The sequence below is a fragment of the Trichomycterus rosablanca genome, chromosome 27, assembly GCF_030014385.1.
Source record: "Trichomycterus rosablanca isolate fTriRos1 chromosome 27, fTriRos1.hap1, whole genome shotgun sequence".
Taxonomy (NCBI): Eukaryota; Metazoa; Chordata; class Actinopteri; order Siluriformes; family Trichomycteridae; genus Trichomycterus; species Trichomycterus rosablanca.
The window spans coordinates 2,256,870-2,273,112 of record NC_086014.1 but is presented as its reverse complement, the minus strand read 5'-3'; the positions used below and the strand labels follow the sequence as shown (position 1 = coordinate 2,273,112).

Sequence of the window (16,243 nt, the reverse complement as noted above, 5' to 3'; positions counted from 1 at the left end):
CGTCAGACAAAATATTGGGGCTCCTGTCTGTCTCTTTTTTTGTTTTCTTTAGGGTGTGTCTGTGTGTGTGTGTTGGCTGAATGTATGTGAACTGACCTAAAGAGGACCCATACCGTGCCTGGTTATTAATAAATGATTAACATCAGGAAAAGGCCTTGGGCTATAGAGGGATGAGCAGTTCAGTTCTGCTCACAAGGATGCTCATTCATCTGTTATCTCCTGTACGTTCTCTTAACTTCTTCCCACCGCCCAACCCCCTCATCAGCAAACACACATGATACGGAGCAGTCGCGTATCAGGCCTATAAAGGCTTCATTTTTCTGTTAATTTGCCAAAAACTATCACAACGTGGTAAATAAATACATGTTCATGATTTGAATTACAATTATATTAATACTGTAGGCTTCGATCTGGACTAAATGTGTGTTTCGGTGTCTTGAACTATTTCAAAATTTGTCTCTCATTCTTGAACACATTTGTACTCAAATATTGCTTTATTTCAGTTAAAACAAGCTGCCGTTTTGGTATTTTCATTTTAAAATCTGTATCAGGTTCATGGTGGGTCTGTCCACACCTAAAACATTAAAAACGATATAGCAATACTTTTACATTTGAGGCATTTAGCAGACGCTTTTATCCAAAGCAACTTATAATTGTGACTGAATACAGTTCAAGCAATTGAGAATTAAGGGCCTTGCTCAGGTGCGCAACAGTGGCAACTTAGCAGTAGTAGGGCTAAACCGGCAACCTTCTGATTACTAGTCCAGTATCTTAACTGCTGAGCTAGGTTGCCACTGTTGATGACTTGTGGTGTTGTGATTAATATTTATTGCCAGCAGTATTTAGTTTTGCTAACAACTCACCTACAACTCTGTGCCATGTTACACAACACCAAATTAAAGCATTTAATGTGGAAAAACAAATAAATTGATCACATATTAATATTATATTGGTGCATATAAACCCCATTCACAACATCCAAATAAGTAAAACATTTTAAATCCCAACAAATGTCGAGAACAAATGTATAAATTGCAGCTGTTTCTTACCTTCCAGCTGCTCAGTCAGCACAACAATCTGAAGTTGTTTCTGTTTGCTGTGCCTCAGAGAAGAAGAACTAAGGTGTATCCCGTCCGAATTTAAAAGATAAACCACTTAGTCGGCCTACTGCTTCCCAGCGGCATCTGTTTCCTTTTTCCTTCTATACTTCTCCTCCTTCTCCCTCCCTCTATCCCTCCCATCCCCTGTTTTTCCCCCCTCCCTCTATCCCTGTATAACCCCAAAACTTCAAGCTGCACTATTACTGTCATAGCCAAAACATAACAGAATCTCTCTGTAGCTCTTTCTGCTGTAAAAGTCCAATCTGCTGCACTAAATCTGATGTTTAATGTGTGTGTGTTTTTTTTTTAATATGATCAGGATTCATCATTGTTTCACGTGAATGTCTCTATTAGCTATGTGCTCATTTAACAGAAGTCACAGTGATTAACAAAAAATTTAGTAATTGAAGCCAAATAATAAATATAATGCATGCACTGTAAAGCCTCTAAGCTCCAGGGATGCCGTACAATGGCTGACCCTGCACTATGACCCCAGCTTTTAAACAATCTGGGATACACACAAAAATTAATTTCATTGTACTGTACACGTGTATATGTATATATGAGGCATTCTATTCTATTTTATTCTATTCTACTGTGTCCAACAGCCCATCCTCTGTAATCATTCTTCCCAGTGACTTATGGGATTTGGGGTAGGAGTCTTGTTAGGCATTTAAATCAAACACCAGTGGGTACCCTAAGATCCTGTAGGGCAAAGTGCAGATTCTAAACCCCATGATTAAAAACTGCATCCTCTACAAACCTCGTAAACCTTGAGGATTTCCATTAATGAAACCACAACACAGTGTGCTAAATGGGAACAGGCAACATTTCCTCCTACAAACTGGTGATGATCTGTTAAAAGAAGCAGTACTGGTTTTCCCCCAGTATCCCATGCCTACTTCCTTTCATGGTTCTCTGCACTGAAGTGAACTGACTGCTCTTCACTCCTCAGGGATCAGCCAAGCCTCCGGTCAGGCCTGCAGCACTGCAGTAGATGGGATTTCATCGATTAAGCTGGAAGCCGGAGTGATATTTGCTTATCCATGCTGTTCACTGCGGGTTTGCTAATCTCTGCGCATATACAGTGGCAAGATTAAGTTTGTGAACCCTTTTGGTATTATCTGGATTTTTGCGTGACTCACATACTCATCACATCATTAACAAACACATTGAACATAATGAATAATTACAGACAAACAGTAAAATTAGCCTTAGCTGTTGGTCAGAATTGGTCAGTTTGATGGAATTTAAGACCATTCTGGAACTCCTAGCATGAACGGCTCCTCAGATCATGCCGCAGCTTCTTATTTGAAAGATTCTAGATTCTGACTTTGCATTATTTATTTTGTTGTTGATTTTTATTGTTGACATGTTCAGCTTTGCTTCAGTGCGCTGTTAGCTGAAAGTTAGCCTTTGAAAAACTTTTTATTATAAATTATACTGTTTGTTCAGACTTTTCAAGCTGTCTGGGCCCTGGCAGCAAAGCAGCCCAAAGTCATGACACGTCCTCCACCTTGCTGGGGATCAGAATTTGGATTTATTTTCAGTGCACTTTTTGTCAAAACCTTTTGTCTCATGTATCCAAAAAACATAAAAACATTCTGCTAATGCACTTTGGAGATCCATGTGGTCTTTTGCAATGTTGTATTTGGACAGGAATGGTTTTCTCTGTTATGTTCCTCTATCAACACTTTCTGTGCTTATTATTTTTGGACACTAGATGTATTAATAGATTTTATCAGGTTTTAGAAGGCTGTGCATTTGGTGTCTTTTTGCGGGCAACCCTCTCCTAGGGAGAAAGTGTAAGCATTACAAAAACCTCCAGCTGTAAAATATTAATATTATTTATTTAAATCTTTGTAGTATTGGAGATTGATGCTGTAAAAGTGATGCTTTTATAGCTTTTTTTTAAAATCTGACCTCTACAAGGTCCTTTACAATTTGTTTTGATTACTAAATGGTTTTTAAAACCTGTATCTTTAAACTCATCTCATTAATTGGAACATGCACTTGGACTCCTGGAGAAGGTTAACAAACTTGGTTTCCGACTTTGACTGTGAATAATTAATCGGTGTGACACGTGGGTACAATTGTTTATGTGATATTGGTGTGGACAGTGGTAGCTCAGTGGGTAGAGCTTTGGGCTGTAAATGGAAAGGTTGTGGGTTAGAATCTCAATCCTGTGCCCCAAACAACAGCTGGTATTTGTGGGCAAAACATTTCCCTGTACTGTACACGTGAATCTGTATATATTACAAATAAAGCCATTCTATTCTATTCATTCTAATAGTATTTGGCTATTCAAAAAGGTCAGTTGAGCTATTTTTAATCCTCTATGCTTAAGCAGGTGTGTGCACAGGTGGACATTATAGTGGTCATGCTCATGCAGTTTGAGGAATGGGCAAAACATTCTCGGCTCTACGTGGGGGTTAGCCGCGGGCCACAGCATTCCAAAATATTAACTCAGTTTATTGATTTTTCCACATCTCGCCTGCAGCCAGAGCTCTTCCAGTGTTCCTATTCATGCTAAACAAAGCAGCCATGGTTTTTATCAAGTGCAATCAGTACCTTCAGTTTCTCTAAGCTTATGTTTTTTTATTAATTTTTTATTGTATTTTATTTTTTTATACAAGTAAGTCTGAGTGTAACTCTGAATGTGTTCTGAATACATGCAAAACTATTTTAATGCATTTAAAATCTTAATGAAGAACAGTACACTTAAGATTGCACATTCATCATTCAACCATAAATACTTTTCATAATTTAAAAATCATTTTGCCACTGGTCAGTATTTAAAAAGCTTACTAGCTTCTGTCCTGTTAGCAGCCATAGTAATTTTTGAAAGAAACACAAAGGAAGTCTATTAATTCAGTCGCTGACACCCAACATTCATAAACATGACTCAAAACTGAGTGTTTAACTAAAACATTTTTTTATTCAGTGCTATTCAAATTCAAGAGCGGAAGCATGTGTGCTCAGGACAGGACACATAACGTGACTGAAAGGGCCACATCAGGCCCTTATTCTCACTTTATGGTGCCAGTGTTCCGGGATTTTGTTTTTGTTTTTGCTGCTTTCCTCAAAGACAGAGAGATGCAGCAGTGGCAGCCTCTTGCTGCCAGAGATCCTTGCTGACTGTTTTGGCAGCTTGTGGACCAGCTGTGGGCTGGAAGCTGCTCTCATAAGCACAGCGGCGGCTGGGAGAGAGCCAGCAAACACGCTGCCAACTGATACAAAGCCGGTTTTGGAGATACATCATGGATGCACTTTGGTCATCGTTGTTTCTTGAGTACGTAGATGCAGCCCTAAGCATACTGACAACCCACCAGTCTTCTTGTCTCTGACAGTGATGAGCACCCCCGTGTTTTACTATAGGTCTGGTGTTAGCCAGGAGAATTACAGTGCCTGTTTAAAGTTTATAGTATTGGTACTGGACTAGTAATCAGAAGGTTACCGGGTTAAGCCCCACAACCGCCAAGTTGCCACTGTTGGGCCCCTGAGCAAGACCTTTAACCCTCAGTTGCTCAAACTGTATTCAGTCATAATTGTAAGTCACTTTGGATAAAAGCATCTGCAAAATGTTGTAAATGTAAATTTATCATATGAAATGCAAAAAGCCTAAATTTATCTTCTCAGACTGGTTGTTCTTGAATGAGATAACAAAGGCTCATAAAATAAGACATTAATCAAAGAAAATAAATGTAAATAAATAAATGCATGAAGCAGACTTTCTTACTTACAGAATGCATCAATGTGACATGTAAAGATCCTTCATATCAGGACCTAAATGCCCCCCTCCTTCCAGCTGGTAGGGGTGAAACTTTATCTCACATACAACTGTGTCTGTTTGATAAGTCTGCCAGACACCCCCACCCACAAATTAACATGTTTTGGTAAATATTTGGAAGTTTATCTACTTATTTTTTACATTGGACTCTTTGACTTAATACTATTACCTTTAATAATAATTTGTTTTTTGACCCCTGGTTTAATTAAAAAATAATGTGGTTCCAATTTTTGGCAGCAATTTGGGGAGTTTCACTTTCCCATTTTAGCATGCCCATGCCTGTGAGCTAGAAAATGGATTGTCCAGTTTACACTGCACGGAGCACAAACCTCAATCACAAAAACATTCTTGGGATGACTTGGAACACTGACTGCAGGGCAAACCTTGTTGCCAATCATCATACCACTTTGGGACAGTGGTAGCCTAGTGGGTAGAGCATTGGCTTATTAATTGAAAGATTAAGAGTTTGCAGCCAGTGTTGGGCCCCTGAGCAAGGCCCTTAGCCCTCTCCGCTCCAGGGACACTGTGCAATGGCTGACCTGCGCTCTGACCCCAACTTCCAAACAAGCTGGGATATGAAGAAAAATAATTTCATTTTGGTACTGTGCAGCAGGGTACCAATCCATCTCGAGGAACTCACCAACTCCAAGATAACTCCAGGTAATAAATAAATAAGGTAAATAAGTGGTATCATTTTAAAAATGGGATGTTCTAGTCAATAAATAAAAGCAAGTCTATCCCAGGTCTCAAAGGGTGCAAGACACACAGAAACACTTTGGACAGGGTGCCAGTATACACACACAAACACACACACACACTCACATCTAAGGGCAGTTTTTTTAGTATCTCCAATTGACTCCTGACTGCATGTTTTTGGACTGTGGAAGGAAACCGAAGCTCTCAGAGGAAACCCACACAGACACGGGGAGAACATGCAAACTCTACACAGAAAGGACCCGGGACCTTCTTGCAGCAAGGTGACAGTGCTACCCACCGAGCCACTGTGCCACTGAGCTGGTTCTCTTCTCGAGGCTCTCATGTTAACATGTTGATCCTATTGACAGGTTTTGTGTGTGTTACTATGTTGTCTGTCATGCTTTAAAGCATTAGTGTTGTGTGTGTGTAATGAGCTGGGTAACAGATGGTGTAATGGGGGATTAAAAACTCTGTGTGTGTGTGTGTGTGTTAGCTTAGAGGACGAATGAAGGGTTGAGACACTGGCACATGGAGGGATGAAGCGGGTATAATCATTTACAGTGGGGGGGTATGGTGGGTGATGACAGGCCTTATAGTGGCAAAAAGCCTCATGCTGTGATTCACCTGTCAGTAAACTCATGTCATTAATAATACATGTCGTTTATAATGACCTCAGATTTATTAAATGTGTGTATGTGTTAGATGTATTAATATTTATAAATTCATTTGTATTTAAGTTGCATTATTGCCCTTGAATCGTGCTGTCTTTTCTGTAATGTTGGACCTTTTTCCCTCTTTTAAAAAAATACTTTAATACTTTTTACTTTTTCTTTTCCATAAGACAAGTGTCAATACACCTAAAATATTTAACTTTATATTACTAACAGTCTTTATAGTCCTCCAAAGAGGAGCAATGGTGAAGAGCTTTAATAAAAACCCTTTAGGTGACTGAGTCACTGGAGTGTCAATTAAACTGATTCAGCTGAGTTGATTCAGTTAAGCTAAATGTTTAAACTAAATAATTAAAACAGATCAGTGAAAATTTGAATTCTGCAATGAAATAATGTTACTAATACAGCTCTGTGTATGCAAATCTATCAAAACCACTGCCACCTAAACTGTTGTGGACAAAAATCTTCCTAGAATTTATTGTTTTGGCTTCTACTGCGAGAAAACAGGCGGCTTTTTCATGCAGGAATGAAAAACGGGATGTCAAGGTTTTGACTAGCTATCTGCACCATCTGTACTGGGATATCCGGCCAAACATCACATCAGTTCTCCTGACTGAGTTTAATATCATGCGGGGTTGCATTGGGGCCACGTTCAAAAGTATTAGTAAACCCCTTTTAATTATTGTGAAGTGAATTTAATACAGCCTATTATATGGGTTAATGAGTTGGGCGTGGAGTGAACACATCGGTATGTTGCGAAATATATGGATTTGATTCCATAATGCAAATGTTATTAATTAATTCATAGGGTCCCAGTATTTGTGCATGCTGCCAAGATCTAAATACATTGAGAGATATCTTAGGTAATTGTTTTGTTTATTTAATATTAGTAATTGGTTGATTGGTTAAATCCTGCTCAAAATACCTCATTGCATACTAACCAAAGAGGTACAACAGGTGTAATTTCAGTACTTATTAAATAATACTAGTATTATATATAGTACTTAAATATATATAGTAAACTATATAGTACTTATTATTTAAATTCAGAATGAAAACCCTCATTCCTGTTTAACCAGCTTTATCCATGAATTAGATTTTACGGGATGACGGAACCTTTGAGCTCCATATGGTTGCGTTTAGACGGCGCTGATAGGAAAGCTAATTGATTTTTCTTGACTGTTGTGGATTTGCTGACACCACTGTAGCTGTGAAACCGCAGGGCTCACCCCAGTGAGATGACTTTGCTGAATGGCCTCTTTACTCTGTGTTGTAGTGCGGCTAGGCCCTTTCACCAGATTATAAAATGACTGCTAATATCCTACCGTCACAAAAGCTGGAGCACAGATGTGCATCATGTGGCAGCTGTTGGGTTATTGTAAAGATAAGTGTTTCCAAAGGAGGTTTAAAGGTTAATTGGCTGCCAACGTGATCATTCTGGGTGTCTGAAGTGATTATATGTTGACTACCCAGGGGAAATAGTAATAGAAAAATAAAGAGTTTAATCTGCTAGTTAAGAACCATTGTATTTACGGGTCTCGGCCACGCCCATCTGCCCTTCAAGTCCGTCTCTTGGGTAAAAGTCCAATTCTCTACTGGAATAATAATGACACCACACTAGTAGCACAGCACTGTCACTTTACAGTAAGAAGGTACTCGATACGGTGCGCCCACTTACTGAAACTCCAAACCACAAGACAGGCATTACAAACCCAGTTATTTGAAGGAAGCACATGCTAGTCGTCACCCTATCACAGACTGGTAGCTGTCGGCTGGAGGGCGGAATTTAGCAGTGGCTTCATTGGTAGAAAATAAATGGCAAATAAAAATTTAAAAAGAAAGAAAATGTTCATTTCTACAGCATCAATATGTTCTGACGTTCCTGTAATAAATATAAAGAATTCATTTATTATTTATTAGAACAGTATGAGATTCTAATGTGATGTAAATGACACATGGATTTATTTATAGACCCATTTGCTCCTGTAATGGAGAGCTAACTGGTATTTCTAACTGGTTTCAGTATTCATACACCACACATATTGTAGTGATGAATGAAGATGTTAAATAAAGTCTTTATATTTTTCTTTATGTAGCATCAGTGCAGCATTTTAATGAACATTGATTTTAGAAGGATCTTTTGTGAAATACAGAAGTGTTTGTCTTTTTTTTTTTTTAGCTAACCAGCATTCCCACTGGGTTTCCATAGGAACTATGTGGGGAATCCTGATCACCATATTTAACACAAAACCTCTAAATGGCTGAATAGACGGACCCATGCAAGACGTATTAAGGCTTTTATAGCCATTACAGTATGAAAATGGTGCGTTTGAACTGCAGGAGTGGCAGAATAAGAGGAGATTTGCTAGTATTTGCTCATCGGCTCATTGACGTTGTTTATGTGCAACGGTTCTCATCAGTCTGAAAGAATTTCAGCTGCAGATTTTAAAACGTTGCACCACAAAAAATGTTGATACATTTTGCTTCAGGTCTGTACAGTGAAAAACTAATATAATTGTCAACTGAAGGCAACTGACCAGCGAATTCCTGCAGGCATCATCCATCAGAAAGCAACAAAGTGCGGAACGACTCCATAATAACGGATGGGTTTGGAAGGGGATGTTCCATAAGCACATCTGAGAAATGTCACGTATGTCATCAGCACTGGTCACTATTTGGAAAAAGCAGACGAGACTCAGGGTGCTAGACATGTTTTCTGTGGAGACTAAGAATAAAAGCTTTTACATAATGCTGCCAGTACGAGTGCTGCTAAGTGACTTGGCTCTCGTTTGCTCTCCCACTCATTCACGTCCTCCTCCTCTCTCACAGTAGTTCTGCTGTGTAGGTGGAAATGGTTCCTCTCTGGTGATGCAGACCGCTCAAGGCTTTACACACCCTGTAAAAATCGTCTCAACGCTTTCATGCTGGTATAAGCGCCAGATCTCCAAAACATGAGCTACTTCCGTTTTAATGCCACCAGATTACCACGGTTAGTTTACACCAAGTACACGAGTGATTATTTCACAGCTGTTGGTTATCTGTGTCTGTACTTTTACCAGTTCAAGGCCTGAAAACAGGAAACACATCCTCTCCTCTCTCCCAATACAGAATAATCTCACATGTTCTCTCCAGTGTCTCCAGAGTCAGTGGGTGTGCACCGTAGATAAACGTAGCCCTGATTTCATATTCATTCTGACATTAGATCATTAAATCGGACGTAAACTCATGCACACACTTTCTTACACTGTCATATCAACACCTACATATCCTTTTTTGATATTTTTATTTCATATATATGTATATTGTTTATCATAATGTATTGTATCATACGTATTTTAAATTGTTTTTGGAAGTAATGGATGTTGGATGTTGATTGAAGGAAAGGTGATGCATCACAAAAACACGCCCCTGTCCCAACTTTTTCTAAAAAAATGTTGCAGCCGTCAAATGTAGAATAAGAGTATGCAGAAGCTATAAAATGATTCAGTTAAACAATAATCTTGTCTATGTTCTGTTTTGTAATTGAATACAAGCCACAAATCAATAGTCTGTTTTCCTTTTTTAATTTTTCTACTGTAGAAGAATAATATGAAATCTAAAAAAAATTATAGAATTACTGTAAGAATTAATAGTGTTTAATGGTTAATTAAGCCGCTTGCACCACCAAGGCGCTGACCGGGGAGAGTCACAGACTATCACACACCCCCATAGTAAGCATCATATATAATTTGCACAGCCTATAAGCTAAATTAAATTTGAGCAGAAAAAAAGAATAGAGCGCTTAATCTGTTTTACAGCTCTCTCATGAATGGGTGTAGATCACGTTGGGGAGGGGTAGCAGCGCCTCTTGTTCTATTTCCTCTAATAGGAGGATATTAATAAATGACACGCTCTCCTTTTCTATTTTACATTCTGTCCCTCTGAAATGTCCACACAGAGTAAAAGATGAGTTGGGAATTGCGTTTGCTGTCGTTTAGGCACTCTTGCTTTCACAGAAACGAATGTCAAACCTTAGAGTGAAGCACAAGGTGAAGTCCTGTACATGCAAACATGTAAAAGAACCAAATGCTGAATTCAGCACTAGAACTGGTTGTCAAAATGGCCTGCACAAAGACGAGGGATAATGAAGATCAGTGCTTGACTCTCCATGATCCACATATGAACTCGTCTCGTGCTGGTGAAAAGAAGTGGTCAGCTAGTGTTAGTCATGGCTCTCCTTGGTCAGCAGTGGAGGTCAGCATCAGTAGAGAGGAAACAAAATGTAGTCATGTAATTGGATGCAACTAAATTGGGGGAAAATGCATAAAAAACTTATTATTAAAAATGTATTAAACAAATTCTTAAACATTAAGCAAAAGGACTGATTAGTTATGAATTGTAAACATTTTAGATTTTGACCTGCAATTTGGCTTTTCCATTCAAAATGAGTATCTGATTTGAAAATTCTAATAAAGCAGGGGTAAAGGCACTTCATTTCTTTTTTTGCAGCTCATAATATTAAACTTAACACTAAGTTCACAATTCTTTAAACAGATTGATATGATAATGACGGGGAAAACAGAACTGAACATTAGCTCTGTGCAAGAAGGTCTTAAGCTTCTAAATTGATGTAAGCAGTTGCTGCTGATTTTGCTACTGAGCAAACACGACCTCAGTAAAACGCTCAACACTCATTTTTAAAAGTGCTTCCACTCTTTCCCTGCAGCTAGTCTATTATTTCAGGCCTTCAAGTCACAGGTACACACTCGCGAGCCAAGTGGGAGCAATTTGAGGGAACTGTGGCCAGCGGTCAATAAAGCAGCAAGTGGGTCTGATCCCAATTTACTCTGCAGCCTGGATGCATACAGTAGTGGTGTGAATGTAGCAGTAGTTGTGTATTTTTAATTGTTTTGTGAGTATTTTGTTCTACACACTGTACACACATGACTGTAGAGAAGTTCTGAGCCTCAGGCAGAATGAGGCATGGGGTTTTTTGGATGTGAAGAACCATTTTTGACCTGTACTTTTGCCTGGTTGGATATCAAAGATATCAAAGAGATGGGAGCAGCTGAAAGCTTGAGGCAGTATCAGAAGTCAGTGCTAATGCTCACACACACACACACACACACATCACAATATCTTAAAGACATAGCCTAGCATTTTGGAGCAAAATCTTGATTCACTGCGATTTATATTTAGACATGCTTGCAAATAAAATCTGCGATAGAGTGAAGCCGCAAAAGTCGAAGCGCGATATAGCGAGTGATTACTGTACAATTTATAACTATATATATATATACAATTCAAACCCTTATACTACAAAATTAACACCTATTAGACCCCCACCCCCACCCCCCAATGACCCTGATTTGGATAAGTGTTTTAGAAAGTAAGTAAGTGATGCTGGTGTATTTAATTATGATCTCACTGTTTGTATGTTTTAAATCTTTAGCCATTCGCAGGACACAGTGATGAAAATCTTGTCTGGAGCTCCGACTGTTTGTATGTCTGCTGACACAGTGGACATCCTGCCTCTATTCGTTCTCCAACCCACACACACACACACCTACACAGAGTAACCCAGTGTTTATAGAAAAATACCCTGCCGTTTCTAAATGTGCACCTTCATGTATTTATGCTAGTCATGCTCTTCCACATTCCTTTTATTATCTTCGCAGAGCTCCCAGTAATCATGAATTTAATTTACAGTCAAATTAATTAAATTTTCAGGTGAGCCCAGCCGGGGATGAGTGATCAACTTCACACCAACACTGCGCTCTCCTAATTCAATCTTATTATTAGGCGCAGTTAATAACCAAGACTTAAGAAATCCTTTATATTATAAGATGCATTTATTTCCTTTAATGTAAACTAAACTCACATTTAGCCAGATGAAGTAGGTTCATGAACCAGAGAACGGTCACATGGCTACACTGCAGGGGGTCTGTAAGATTCTGATGGACAGGTCACTGTCAAATTTAAACTTCAAAAAGTAGAAAATAAAAATGTAAATCATAAATATTCGAAACACTTTTGAGCCAGGCCGTGTTATCAGCCGGCTGGGCGTCTGCACAGACATGATTGGTTATGTCTGAAAGGTGGCCGAAGCCCTGTGATGGATTTACCCCGTGTCCAGAGTATTCCTGCCTCACAGCTAGTGCTTTCTAATGGAAAAAGTGGGCACTGAACCAACTAAAAACATGAATGACAAACCTACTGTAACACAGAACTGCAGATGTACAGTAACACAGCATCTCACTGTTACTGTGTTATCCCAGTCTGCCTTCCGTTGTGAGTGGCTGGTTAAGCATCGTCAGCACACACACACACACACACACACACACACACAGCTCAAGGTCATTGTGCTCTCTGGTGCCTAATCGTTTACTGGCACCACCCACAGTTTTCATCGTCCTCTACGTGGCCTGCAGAACAGCACACACTGTCATGGACACATGCATGCATACACACACACACACACTCACACACACACACAGCTCTACTGCACTACCATACGATGAGCTCTGTAATCAATATTCTTTTAGCATACAAATGAATAAGATTTAGCTTTATAATAATATTTATCACACACACACACACACACATTATTGAAGTAAAACATTCTGTTCAGTCCAACCTGACCAATGTGAAAGAAGTATTTGCCCACTTAGCTATTAAACCAATCACCTAAACAAATTCAATTAACAGTTTTTCATTTTTCCTTCACTTGTGTTCAGTGCTGCACAGCGTCATATTAACACGAAATTACGAGTGTCAACAAAACCTAAACTTTAAGGCTGTGTAAACTTGTAGCTAAACTTGTAGTTCAGTTCCAACATATATTGGGTTGCATTGATTTGTTGTTCTGGTTTGCTGGTCCACTGGTCTGAAAAAAAGGAAAAAAGGACATCCAGGCACGTGTGTAACAGTTTGAGAGACCTGTTGGTAACGTCCTGGTCATATACTTACACGCTCGTCACAAGTCACATGACCACATTTACTACATTTACAGGTAAATTTGATGGTGGAATTAAGAAATCCAACAGAATTGCTTACACAGTTTCCCACAAGGTGTGGTTCGCCTAAATTTGAATCCTTGTTGCACACAAGTTCTAAACTCACACACACATGTAAACACACATGCTCACACACAACATTCAACGTTCATGATAAAACCCACTCCATCTGGTCGCCAAATGGGCCACAATGCCCACGGGTGCAACCTGCATCCTGTCAGGGTCTTTTCTTTATTTTTAGCAAACTGTTGATGTGAAGCATGAGGTGTGTGTGGGGGTGTGAGTACGATGCCTTATTAGAATCCCCTCTACTTAGGCAGCTGATCAGGTAGAAAGTAGGCAGCAAGGCAGCTCACTAGGTTTTCAGACAGACTTGTGTGTGTTGATCACTGATGTATCCAGCATGGACACTTTGACTGTCCTGCATCTATGTAGTCCCATACAGTGAAGGGTTTGATGCAGTGTGTTGTGACACATTCACCTCAGTAGTAAAACGATCAGACATTTGAGCCACCGTTGCTCTTCTGTTGGTCAGTACCAGACCCCTTAGGCATTAGTGAGACCTGGCTGCCCATCAATCTGTCTCAGGTCTTTATGTCTGATCATATCTGCAGCATTCAAAACATGAACTGTGAGTGACCATCAGCCCAGCGTTTAATAGATCCCTGACCATCACATGCACACTTGTTATGATAAACCCGTCTCTATTAAACATAAACTAACTGAATGTATTAAATACTTACAGCAGCGACAATCTATTGCAATACCAAAGTTTTTGAAAAAAAATCTTTAATCAAGCTGAAATAGAGACAGTCCTCAAGTAAAAAAAAAATGCTCTAAAATGGCGCGTCTAAAGAACAACACTCGACAAGGACTATAAACTGAAATGCAAGGGTTCTTCAAAAAGTTTCTGCACTTTTTAAACTCTATTTATTAAGAATTTCCAAAACAAATTGCATCACTTTTCTACATCATCACCTTCCGGTGCAATTTCCCAGCGTCGTACCATCTTTTAATGCCATCAGCAAAAAATGTTTTTGGCTGAGCGTGTAGCCACTGATGCGCCACTGCTTTCACATCAACATCACATGAAAATCTTCTTCCCCTTAAAGCTTCTCTGAGTGTCCAAAAAGGTGGATACCAGATGGCGCCAAATCCGGACTATATGCGTCTCTCAGACATGACCTATAACTGCTCCTACTGCCCTCAACGTTTCCAACCAAAATATAAAAGTGCAGAAACTTTTTGAAGATCCCTCGTATGAGAATTATCCACCTTTCCTGTCGTGAATATACATATTGTGTAATCACAACGTAAAATATCTACATAAATAAAATAAACCACAGTTCTTATAAAAGCATTCAAAGCCACTTTGAAGACCTCCAAAGGCAAAAGACACGCCCAAAGACAGGTGCATACACACACTGTACCACCATTTGCGGACCTTCCTGACAATTAACTCAGTTTTAAGTGCATTCAACACCTAAACATAAACCTAAATCTAATCAGACACAAACACGTATTACTTTTATCACGGCCAGCACAAGAAAATTATTTACTTTTCTGTTTTTATAATCCCATCCAGTCTCCTTCACAAAGTTCAAGGGTTGGCCTGTATGCAGGACAATGTGGATTAAAAGCTTTCGGGGTAATCGGTGTCAAAGCCGGAGCCAGACAATCCGACTCTGCAATAGCACATAAATAGTTAGCCTAGCCTAGCCTGCAGGTAGGGTGGCCGTCTAAAACGAATACATCCCAAAAATAAAAAAACCCAATGCATCTGCATCTCCTCGTGTTCCTGTTCCTCCTGTGATAACCCACGAGGCTAAACACTCTCACACACTTTCACACACTGGCAGCATCACCCCACTGCAGCAGGGTCCAGGCGCCCCCGCCTCTCTGCAGCACTTACCTTTGTGACAGTCATGCAGAAGTAGGGCGAGAGCGGCCGGCTTCACTTCCCGAAACGCACACAGAGCAGCGAGTGTGGGTGCGCAGTTCAGAAACAGAGCGAGCGGCAGAGGATGGAGCGAGAGAGCGAAGTGAGCAGGATGAGGCAGAGCCACCGCTACACTGCAGTGGAGTCAGGCTGGCTGCTCTGTGTATCCTACTACACAGAGACACCTCCCTCTCGAGCTCTCTCCCTCTCACACTCTCTCTCACGCTCTCTCTCTCACACTCTCTCTCTCCCTCTCTCTCTCAATTCAGTTCAATTTCATTTAATGGTAGCTTTATAAGCATGACAAATATAGACATTAATATTACCAAAGCTCAGTTAGAGGTTTAAGAAACACATTAATAATAATAACAATAATAATAGTATAGAAAAATAGTTACAAAAATAAAAAAACAACAATAGCAGTGCAAATAGTTACAAATAATAATAATACTAATATTTTCCCACCTCTTTATGGTACCACATTAATACTCTCTAATATTCACTGATGTGGTGTTTCTGTCTCACATTTTTTTTCTAAACTTTAAAAAAAAAAAAAAACCTTTGTATTTTGCAGGAATTCAGATTGTTCATGAAATCAATCAGACCAAATATATTTCAATGCTTTTAAACTTGTGACAACAGTTGTCGAAAAAGCCCTTTCCTGTTGCAGCATGACTGTGTCCATTAAAGCTCGTACAGAGGCCTGACCACAAGGCCGTTGAATTTCTTTGGGATCAAATGAAACACATTTCTTTCACCGTGACACTGGATGCATGCTGCCACTTACTGCTGTGGATAGCAAAACTGTTTTTTGCTGGCTGAGCCACTTAGCAGCAAGCTTAAAAACAATATGCGTCAATTTTGTATGAAATGTAATTTAGCTTAAAATAAGAGCGCCCTGCAGTGGTCCTCATTTGGAGACATTAACAGATAAACGGGGAAACATGTTAATGAAACTTTATTGCCTCAATTAAAAGGTGCATTAAAATCCTATTAAAAAGCCGCACAGCCACAAGCAATTCCAGGATTAGTAAACGTAGGATTGCTATCTA

At 39.5% G+C, this 16,243-nt stretch overlaps 1 protein-coding gene across 1 annotated transcript in view; it reads right to left on the bottom strand.

Annotated features, from left to right (window-relative positions):
• Window positions 1–15,266, bottom strand: part of coro2ba (coronin, actin binding protein, 2Ba) — a 34,408-nt gene extending 19,142 nt beyond the window's left edge. Inside the window, exon 1 of the mRNA XM_062989546.1 lies at window positions 15,165–15,266. Coding sequence (XP_062845616.1) covers window positions 15,165–15,179 — 15 coding nt within the window. The 5' untranslated portion in view covers window positions 15,180–15,266. The remainder of the gene's footprint in view (window positions 1–15,164) is intronic.
• Window positions 15,267–16,243: the final 977 nt, after the last annotated feature.